The 11,422-nt window shown below is 38.6% G+C and overlaps 1 protein-coding gene across 3 annotated transcripts in view; it reads right to left on the bottom strand.

Annotated features, from left to right (window-relative positions):
- Positions 1-11,422, bottom strand: part of Tdrd3 (tudor domain containing 3) — a 145,597-nt gene that overhangs the window by 74,219 nt on the left and 59,956 nt on the right. For 2 of the 3 annotated variants that reach the window (XM_005366058.3, XM_026788750.1), the window contains exons 2-3: positions 7,552-7,636; positions 6,050-6,115 (exon numbers count right to left, since the gene is read on the bottom strand). In XM_005366058.3, the coding sequence (XP_005366115.1) occupies positions 6,050-6,115; positions 7,552-7,636 (151 nt within the window). Of the gene's footprint in view, positions 1-6,049; positions 6,116-7,551; positions 7,637-11,422 lie in introns of those variants that run through there. The other variant, XM_026788751.1, reaches the window with a different exon arrangement.

Below are 11,422 nucleotides of genomic sequence, written 5' to 3'. Positions count from 1 at the left end.
TAACAATCTCCTCCAAGTTGAAACATCCTATCCTGGAGGAAGACTCAGGAGACTCAGAGGAAACCACCTTACAAGGCCCTCAGAGCTGCAACTTAAGATTGATGATGCTGGTCCCCAAAGCTACGGAGGCCAATATGAGTCTTTTCTGTTCTGAATGGTGAGTCCCAATGCTTGGAGAAGATTCTCCAGCCTGCTGAGCCACCTGCAGGCCATCCAGAGAGCATCTTTACCCCTGTTGGGTAGTCAACACCTGCTCCTGCAAGCAAGCCCCCCCCCCATACCTCTCTCAGTAACTCATTGGACATTTGGTGGAATCGCCGCTTTGGTTGGTTGTTGGTTCCCTATCTGAAGTGAGCAGCCTTATGTGACTAAATTAACAGAGTAGATGGAAAACAACTTTAAATTAAATTAAATTTAGTGTGTGAAACAGGAGAGTATCACACACCTAACACATTTCCTGTTAGGGTTCTTCAGTAATGTGCAAAAGTCCTCGAGTAACTGTTCAGGTCGCAAAGCTGGAAACGGGGCCATGTCCTGCTGTTGGAAGGCCTTGTTGGACAGAGGTTGCAGTCTGTCATGGCCTGACAGCTTTTCCAAAGCTCAACATTAGGATACCCTCTCCTCACTCCCCAGCAAGACTTCCTGCTCTCTACCTGCCCTTATGGAAAGTGTCCGTGGACCCAGAGGACTGACCTTAACTGAGAGCTCTCTATAATCCTGGATGCCTGGTTCTCTAGAGTGACCATTAGCACAGTTTGATTCCAGAAGCCTCCGCTGCTGCACGTACGGTAATTAATTAAGACTTATACTGGGAGTTCTGCTATAGCATCTTGTTCCCACATACAAGGCCTTATGATAGGACTGTGCCACCTAATGCAAATTAGCCTTTGTCCCCAGGCTCCCCAATCCTATATATTTTACATGCTCTGGAATAAAGCTGAGCTGATTCACTTAAGTCATCTCCCAGAGGGCTATCTCCGCCATACCCACAGCTAACCAAGCCCCGTTCCTCACTTCTGCCCCTCCTCCCCCATGGGCCAGACCAATGCATCAATGATCTGGAGGAAGAAGCAGAGCCACATCTTACATTTACCATTCACACCTTGTTTTAAACTTGCTATGAAAATAATAAAATTTTAAAATTAAACAGAGAAAAACAATAAATAATTTTACTACATTTACATTATGATTATTTCCCATGGTCTCCAATTTGTGTGCTGCTAGCTTACTAGCTGTCCCAAGACTTCGGGTCACAAAGTCTACCCCAAAAAAGCTCAGAAAAGAAGTTGTGTGAGATACAACATATACCACCACCTCTCTCTCTCTCTCTCTCTCTCTCTCTCTCTCTCTCTCTCTCTCTCTCTCACACACACACACACACACACACACACACACACACACACACACACAGAGAGAGAGGGAAACATACACCGTCTCCAAGTTAGGGCCTAGGGAGGAAAAAGAAGAATTGTTAGAGCCTGTGGCCTGGACTGCGAAGCCTGCAGGAAAATCTCTGTCCACCCCTTCACCACGTTTCAAGTCTCTGCTTGAAAGCTAAGTCATGCTCAAACACTATCCAGAGTACACTGAAATTTCAAAATAATGTCACAGAGAGGAACTAGAGGGGAAAGACCCTCAGGGGGAAATGCTATATTAATTAGTAATAAAGTTCATTTCAATTTTTGCAATTCTATTTTCTCCCAAATTAATCAGTGATAATAGCAATGACTAAGACTTCAGTTGAAAAAATCCAGATGACATTGTCTTTCTGAAGGCCCAAGACATCTTGGATTGTAAATTCAGAGTAAACCAGTTCCATGTGTAGATCTAACTGCAAACCTACCTTTCTTACCTGATTTCAAATCTACTAGCTCTCCACTTTATTCCTAATCTGAAATTGCCAAATCATGAAAATCATGTTATCTTGGTCTCACTAATCATAACAGCAACAACACAGACTTCAGCCTTTTGGGAGATGAAATTTAGACTCCACTCATCTACCTTCCAAGAGAATTGCTGGTCTTCCTGAAAAGCTCCAGAACACTGCACTACAATGAGCCTCTGCCTGGTGAATAACTTCCAAAGGGGCAGGAGGACGCCAAGGGGAGGCTTTTAAAAGAACCACGCAAGGCAAATGGGAGATGCTCCTACATAGATGATGGTCCCCACACCTCCCTTGCTTCTAAATACTTGGGGAAATGTTCCCCAATCTTCAAATGACTTTCTCTCTTTGAAATGGGAATATTACAGGCAGGCTAGAAATTCAGTAGAATCAGTCAGAGCAGGTTCAGGCCACCTTTGATCCTACCTCAATGATTAGCCTGGCTGAAGGAGGTTTGGGGCTGAATCCAGACAACAAAAATGAGTCCATTTGCTTGCTTCTCAGTGAATTCTCTTGGAGCCCGCAGTAACCGAGCAGAGGCAATCAGCACTTATGCACTGTTAGAGTTCTGAGACAAACACGCCATCCTGAATGGCCCATAGTATGTCAAAGCCACCATGTGCACTGTGCTGCACTGAACACTTCATGTGCAACATCACTTATCTCTTCAATGGCATGAGGTAATAATATCTTAACGATACAAAAATAAAGATTAAATAATTTGCCAAAAATCACAAAATTTAATAATCTAGAGAAATAGGGTTTGAGTAAGGCCAGTGGTTTTCCTCGTATCTTCCTAATCTGTTACTGGTTCCTATTACATCATCCCCCTCCATACCTAATATGAAACGTGATTCCCCTGCCTCTTAAGAAATATACTATACACTTGCTTTTTAATGTTGGTCAGAATACTGGAAAGTTGTTTTCCAGTTTGCTATGTCTGGGAGCTAACTATGAAATCTAGGTTACTCTCTGCTTCCCTCTCAAACTCCTTTCTTTTGCTCACCTCTCTTACTATCCTTTCTTCCTTTCCTAATCTAAGATGAAAACTAGAAAATATTGTTTTCTACCAAAATCCATCAATTACATGGCATGTCAGAAGCAGCCAGTGAAAGAAAAAATATAAGCAATGAAAATGTAGTGGCTGAAGATGAGAGAGTAAAACAGCCACACTGGCCAGTCTTACAGACCAGGCAGGGATGTCACACACCTTTGATCCCAGCAGCCACACTAGCTTGCCAAAGAAACTGGGCAGTAGTGGCGCATGTCCTTAATCCCAGAACTAGAGAGGATTATGAAACGAGAGGAGACAACACTCAGACTCAGTTGCATTCTGAGATTTCCTGGAGGCAGGTTCACCATTTTCAGACTAACATCAAAGTAAAGTCGGTGGCTAGCTGTTTTGCTTTTCTGGTCTTCATGTTGAACCCCAATATCTGTCTCTGAGCTTTTATTAATCACGCTACAGAAAAAGAGTTATCTAGCTACTCTGCTATACTTGTAGATCAGAGACTAACATAATCATTATCAGGGAGGCTGCATCCAGCAACTGATGTAAGCAGATACAGAGAGGCACAGATCAACATTAGGCAGAGCTTGGGGAATCCTGTGGAACGGGGGAGGAAAGATGATAGGAGCCAGAGAGGTCAAGGACACCACAAGAAAACCCATAGAATCAGGGCCCACAGGGGACTACAGTGACTGAACCACCTATCAGGGAGTGTGCATGAGACTGACCTAGGCACTCTGCATATTTATTATGGTTGAATAGCTTGATGTTCTTATGGCATGCCTAACAGTGGGTGTGGGGGTGTCTCTGACTCTTCTGCTTCCTCCTACTGCACTGCCTCATTTAGCCTTAATACAAGGGGATGTGCTTAGTCTTACTGCAACTTAATATGCCTGCCCTTTTCTGAAAGGAAACAGGAGAAGTGGATCTGGGGGAGAGGGGATGTGCAGGGAAAAGACTGGAAAGAGGAGAGGAAGGGGAAACTGTGGCTTTGAGAAAAGAACAAAACAAAACAAAAGAAGGATCTAGTTTCTATTTCATTTGAAAGGGATTATTTTTATCTATTCATCCTATATATCAATTAGCATCATATTTAAGTATACTTTCCATAATAACTAGCACAGCAAAGTAAAAGATAGGCAGATTAATAATTAAAATAGCATTTCCCTATAGCATATTTAAAGATTAAGATAAAGCATATTTTAAACTGTAACATATGCAAATTAATGAAAGATAATTCTAGAATCATGTCTTTATAACAATCAGGCATTATTAACAGGATGGAATGCTAGGTAGTAAATCTTTCTAATAAAAGTACAAATAAAGTATGTGAGTTCTACTGATCTTTAATTCATATCAAATATATACCCCTTGAATATTTAGCCTAAATATAACTGTATTCAATTACAGTGTGTGGAGTTCTAACTAATGGCCAACAAAATGAGTACAATCTGTGTATCAGCTTTTCAAATTTTCTATTAAAGCTGTTTGAAAACATTTTCATTCCTGCAGTGAGAGGCATTAAATCTTGTCAGCAGCAGCTAGTAAAGGGGAAAATGTAGCCAATAAGGAAGAACAGAAAAAGAATAATCTAGCAATTTCTATTACATATTAAAGGGAGTCTTTTATCTATTCATTCTATATATAAACTAGCATCACATTTAAGGATGTTTTAAGTGATAATATGTATCACAAAGATTTCAGGTTGCATATTTTTGTTAATTGTTATCAATTGCCTTCAAAGGAAACGTTTACAAAATACTGCATACAGTTTAAAGAGCAAAACTGTGCTGAGAAAACGGTTGGAACAAGGAATGCCTCCATCTACCGGTGAGCTCAAGGCAGTGCGGGCTCTGAGCCTTAAGGACAGAGACAATGGAAAAGCAGTATTATAGTAAGCTCACTTTCTTTCTTCTTTCTTTCCTTCCTTCCTTTCCTTTTGTTTTTTTCGAGACAGGCTTTCTCTGTGTAGCCCTGGCTGTCCTGGGACTCCCTCTATAGACCAGGCTGGCCTCAAACTCAGAGATCCGCCTGCATCTCCCTCCCGAGTGCTGGGACTAAAGGCATATGCCACCACCACCCGGCTAGCTCTCATTTTCTTAATAAAACTAGTATACAGTTGTGCATGCACACTTGTGTAATTACTATACTCATCAGGGCAGGCCACCATTGCTGACCAATCTGCAGTTATAATGCAGCGGTTTTCTAAGGATGTTTCTGGGACAGTAAGGCCAACATCCTCTTAAAAAGGAAAAAAGTGCAAATGACCAGGTTCCATATTCAGGCTGGAAACTCAGGTAGGAATAAGGATAGTTTGGGGACCAAGGGGAACCCAGTAGGAAACTACATCTGAAAACAACTATTTTTGTAGTCAAAAGTGAAATGTAAACAAATCGCAGAGTCTATAAAACACGTTAGAAAACAACACTAAAAACTAACACTAAGCCAAAGTTCGCAGGTAAACAGAAGGATGGTGTAGCAATGACATCTACACAGAACTACCTGCAGGACAATAACCACATGCTCTCCACTCCCTCTGCGGCTAAGAGATTAGACTAACAGTTCAAAACATTACCAGCAGCAATTTTAATTTCTTTACTATAACAATATACATTATAAAATTTAAAAAACTAAAGAGAAATGTGCAGGAAATATCGTCTGTACCTGATTATCTTTAAAGGGTATTTCCGTATTAAAAAATGAGACAGCTGAATAAATTGGTAAGAATGCCTCTATGCAAAAACACAATAAAAAGAGCAACCAAACATGCATCTTTGCCGAACTGCTGAAGTCCTAATCGTCTTACACTTTTATGTTCCTAAACAGACTGAGTAAACTCAGTGACCACTTACGAAGGAATCTAAAACATAAACAAAGACAAGGGGACTTGTCCGGCACTTTAACAGGATGAGCGTTACATGCCAAGTTAATATTACATATTTATAATTGATTTTAAATATAAATTTATTTTTATATAATTCATTTAAAAATGAAGTTTTTAAAACTTAAAATTCACCAGAATTCTACATTTAATAGTGTTCTATATATGAAGCAAAACAGCATTATAACTGTGACCTCCCAGGCTCTCGGTCTAGTAACTCAGTGCACATTCTATGTCCTGCGGCAACCAGCACAGCTCGAGAGGCAGCCTTCTTTACCTTTTCTACCTTTCCACCGTTGATGTCACTGGGAAGGAACTTCTTGCCAATTGTTCTCAAATCTGTCTAAAATAAACATTTCATTATTAAAATAGAATTATAGAAAATATCTCATTAGAAAAATATCTGTAAATTCAGTCTTATGAATAAACATTAAGTAAACATCTTCATCTTTAACTAATTGTAAAATGTATGCAGACAGTCACTATTTTCAAATTATTTGGCCAATGGTTGTATTGCTTAGTGTACCAATAAAGCAAACAGGAAGAGAGAGAGGCATTTCTTCTTAGTCAAAACCTCTAACAAATTACATCCATTATGATCTTATTGAAAATTAATGTCGTAATCCAAAGACCAAATGACAGCTTTGAACTACAATAACACCGCATGTTACAACAACTAAATCCTATATAACCTTAATATTCAAAGACATGAAAACCAATTACTCCAACAGCTCTGACATTCATAATATAGCAAAGCAAAGGAAACAGCGGGAACCGGTGTCACAGGGATGGCAAAGCAGCAGCAGCTTTGCAGCAGGAATATTTGCCCTGCTTGTACAATCGCAGAAAGAGAAAACAGGAAATTAACGGCTAACTATAAAAATGCAGAAATACATGTTACTCAGCAAACCACTGCACCCAAAACTCAAACAGAAACTAGTTACTAATATCACAGCATCTCTGCTAAAGAGAAGACTACACAGTCCATATAAAAAAAAATGGTATTCTCTTCAGAAGTAAAACCTTAAGATAATCTGGAAGGTCTTTCTATGGAATACATATCTGAAGAGAGATAAAATATTGTGTTGTTAAAGTAGTAAACACCAATAGTGCTCAATAAATTAAGACCGCACTTAATTTTTTCTGAGCAATTCAAGTACTTGAACATTAAACTACATGCAGGATTTTATGCCATTGCTTAATATTCTTACTTCTCTACTCTATAGATGAAAAAAGAAAGATTTTTTTTTTCAATCAGAGCATAAAGGAAACATCTAGGAAGGAGAGATAGAAGGTGGAGAGATGGCTCAGTGGAGTTACCAGTACCCATATGGTAGCTAACAACCATCTGAGGATCTGGCAACCTCATTTGATTCCCCAGAACACCAGACACAGACATTTATACGGGCAGGCAAAACACTCATATCCTTGAGATAAAATAAACAAATCAAGTCTTTTAAATAAATTAAGGCCACAGTTAAAGTTTTATTGCAAATTAAGTGGAAAAATGTTTTAAAGAATCGTCAGTTCTTTCTATTACAAAGCTGATAAAAAATATGATGGATTCTACAACTAATGAACTTTTCCTTTCTCATTGTACTCTCTCTGATATTTACAACTAGTTAAGAATAGGTCATTAAATTCAACATACATCTCTATAACTTAAAAAGGTGAACAATTAAAGTTATTATTTATCATAACATAGTTTATGATATAGTTTTCACTGGAACAACTTTAATTTTAAAAAGGGTCTAATAAAAGTTAATAAACTTAACCTACATTGAGAGCAATCAGGATGATGTCATTTATATTAACTTTGCCAGGAGAGCTTGTACACGCTTCAATACCTTCATCTGAAAGATACCTGTTAAAATAAAATAAACAGCTAATTATTACCTAAACCCAATATTAAACAAAAGTTTACAATATGCAGTTTTCTATTAAATACTAGGAAATACTGAACATTCCAGTCTGTATACTATTCTGACACTAGTTCAGAAGATAGATATATATAGATAGATTAGATAGATAGATAGATAGATAGATAGATAGATAGATAGATAGATAGATAGATAATCTTTAATAATCTATAATAACCGTGTGTGTGTGTGTGTGTGTGTGTGTGTGTGTGTGTGTGTGTGTGTGTGTGTGTGTGTGTGTGTGTGTGTGTGTGTATCTTTCTTTGGTAGGAGAGAATTGTCCGTATTCTGTCAATTATGTTTTAAATAAACACTGATTGGCCAGGCAAAAAGTATAGGTGGATCAACCAGACAGGAAGTAGGGGCAGGACAATGAGAACAGGAGAATGCTTAAAAGGAGGAAGCCCATTCCTCCCAGTTCTGCTCAGACCACCAAAGAAGCAAGATGTGAGCTGCCCCACTGAGAAAGGTACCGAGCCATGTGGATAACATAGATAAGAATAATGGGTTAATACAAGGTACAAAAGCTAATAAGTAGGACAAATCAGTTTTATAACTTATGGAGATCTCTGTGTGATTTTTCTTTGGGGCCTGCCGGCTGTGGGACCTGGTAGGAAGACAGAAACCCCGACAAGCAGGCCCACATGTTACATTTCTTTGTACCTTTAATGAGATATTGGGTGAACAAAATTATTCATATGCTTTCTGAGAAAAGCTACTTACATTCAGTCTGTGTATGAGCTACTCTTTGCAATGATAGAAACAATTTCTGTTCGACTATCTGCCAATGCAGTAAGCTTTTAAAAGAGGTTGAGCTACACTGTAAAATTAAGACTAAAATAACCACACTTTTCAACTTGAACAAACTAAGAACAAGTAAATTTCCTCCTGGATTCTTGTCCACATTATCTTCTCACATCCCTTCTTTAATACCACGTACTCAAGAATCCTTCAATAAGCACTACTTACTCTAAGGGACACAGGAAAGGCGGCCTTCACAGTACAGCCTTTACCTTTTATGTTTCTTAAACCATCACCTTATTATCCTAATGTTCGTTTTCTCAGTCCAATCTATAGCGATATTTTATTTGTGTTTTAATAAATAAAGCTTGCCTGACGATCAGAGTGAAAATATAGCCACACTAGTTATACAGGCCCAGCAGTGGTGGCACACACCTTTAATCCCAGCAGCCACACTAGCTAGCCATACAGGCCCAGCAGTGGTGGCACACACCTTTAATCCCAGCAGCTACACTAGCTAGCCAGAGAGGCCAGGCAGTGGTGGCACACACTTTTAATCTCAGAAGCTACACTAGCTAGCCAGAGAGGCCAGGCAGTGGTGATGCACACTTTTAATCCCAGCACTAGTGAGGAATATAAAGTGGGCTAAGACAAGAACTCACTCTCTTTCCAGGCTGATGATTTCTTAGAGGAAAGAGATCTCTAGAGGTTGGCTGGTTTGTTTCTCTGATCTTTCAGCTTGAACCCCAGTATCTGTCACTGGGTTTTTATTATTCATGCCACTTCTTATTAATCATGCTACACCAACTCAATCTTACATTTGGACAAAACAATAATTAATTTAAGAGTGGAGAAACTGCTGTATCCAAAGGAGAAAAAAACTACCTCTACCCATTCAATTAACCCATATGCAATACAGGGTTGGTTGGTTGGTTTGTGAATAAATTCTATGATTCAAGTATAAACCATCTTATAAAAACTTCCAACAGCATCTCAAATGTTTTATAATCCACATCAACTTGTTTAACCAATGGGCTAAAGCCACCGTCCATCATGACTAACCACATTCTCCTAGTACTCAGAGAACTGGTCTAACAGCTAATCCAACAGTTATCTCAAACCCATTCTTGATGAGTCAGTAACTCCACCATTTACCTCCAATACTGTGCTAATTCTAAAACATTTATAAATGTACATTTTTATGTTATTTGTGCATTTGTTTGAGGTGTGTGCACATGTACTACAGTATAAATGTGGAAATCAGAAGACAGCTCTGTTATTTCCCCCCTTCCCCTTTTACACAGGATTAAACTTAGGTTCCTAGCAAGTACCTTTACCTATTGAGCCATCTTGGAAGCCAAAATGTGAATCTTATTTTGAAACAGCAAAGAAACAAGTAGTGAACAAGCTTGGTATAGTGGCATCTACTTTAATACCAAGATTTGGAAGGCAGAGGTAGAAAGACTATCAAAAGTCTGAAGCCAGACTAGCCTACATAATGAATTTCAGAATTACAAAGCCAGATACTGTCTCATACACACACACACAAACACACACACACACACACACACACACACACACACACACACACACACAGGTGGAGGGGTAAAAGGAGTGACAAAGAAGTGGACAGAGAGGTAGGAGGAAGTAACAACTTCACAGCAGAAAATTAAAGATATCTCCAAATGAAGGTAGCCAGGGAAAATAAATGTAAATATGGCTATACAAGACAGTAAATCAAAGTTGATAAGTCTATGATAAAACCAAATATATAAAAGTGTATGCATGTGTGTGTGAGTGTGTGTATGCTGTGTGTGTGTGTGTGTGTGTGTGTGTGTGTGTGTAACTAAAGGGTACTACTAATGCTTAGAACTACAATAGTCATAAACTAAAATCCTGAATGAAAACAAGTACTTTAATGGGTAGCAGGGAGAAGACAGTTCTTATGTAAGTAAGCCACTAAAAGTAAATAGATAGTAGATAGGAACGAGAGTACAGGAGGGACCATGAAATGCAGATGTGTAAAGTAATCTCAGATATTTAAACATTACTTCTAAGTCAAAACAACTATGGTAATTTCCTTTATTCTCTCATTTTTCATCTGTTCATTACTATTATATGTACATGAAATTCTAATTAACCATCATCTAAATTTACTTCTATAAATATTAATTAAGCCCTGTGATAAAATGATGAAATTTTTCACTGTCCTTCAAAGAGTTGATTGTCATCCACACAGTTTAACACAGCATACAGATAGGTATTTAACAACGCCAATGTAGTTGTCACAAATGAAATGTGAAGGAAGGCTAAGTAGTTTGGGGAAAGGAAAACTGTATGGAAAGGGGATATTAAATGCCAAAATATGCAAGTGTGAAACTATCCTTGAACATTCTGATTGGAAATTGAGGACAGAACTATAAGTCTAGTCTGAGCCTAAATTGAGAAAGCAACAGTAACACCAAGGGAAATGAGTGATGTGTTAAATGCTGATGGAGCGGTTACAAAAGCACAACTTTCCAGCTTCTTGCACATGAGGACACAGAATGCAATGACTAACAGAATACTGACCTATCTCCTAAAAAGGTAACCCTTTAGACTTAAAGGACAACAGCTACCAAATAGACTGAATCAAATCTTCTAAAGTAACCAAACTTTATACCATCAATTTTACATATGAAGAAAGAAGTCCCAGATATATTAAATTTGTTGAAAATAAAAATTTAGTTGATAGAAAAATGGAACCAAAAATGTCCCAATTCCCATCTCAATAGTCTTACTCTGTAACAGAGTCGGATTTATCAAACAACTAATTATTTATAAGAATATGAGCCGGGCGGTGGTGGCGCATGCCTTTAATCCCAGCACTTGGGAGGCAGAGGCAGGTGGATCTCTGGGAGTTCGAGGCCAGCCTGGTCTACAAAAGCTAGTTCCAGGACAGGCACCAAAGCTACAGAGAAACCCTGTCTCAAAAAAAAACAGAAAGAAAG

The sequence above is a fragment of the Microtus ochrogaster genome, unplaced genomic scaffold (genome assembly GCF_000317375.1).
Source record: "Microtus ochrogaster isolate Prairie Vole_2 unplaced genomic scaffold, MicOch1.0 UNK6, whole genome shotgun sequence".
Classification (NCBI taxonomy): Eukaryota; Metazoa; Chordata; class Mammalia; order Rodentia; family Cricetidae; genus Microtus; species Microtus ochrogaster.
Note: the sequence above shows the minus strand (reverse complement) of the source record. Positions and strands in the feature narration are given on the sequence as shown.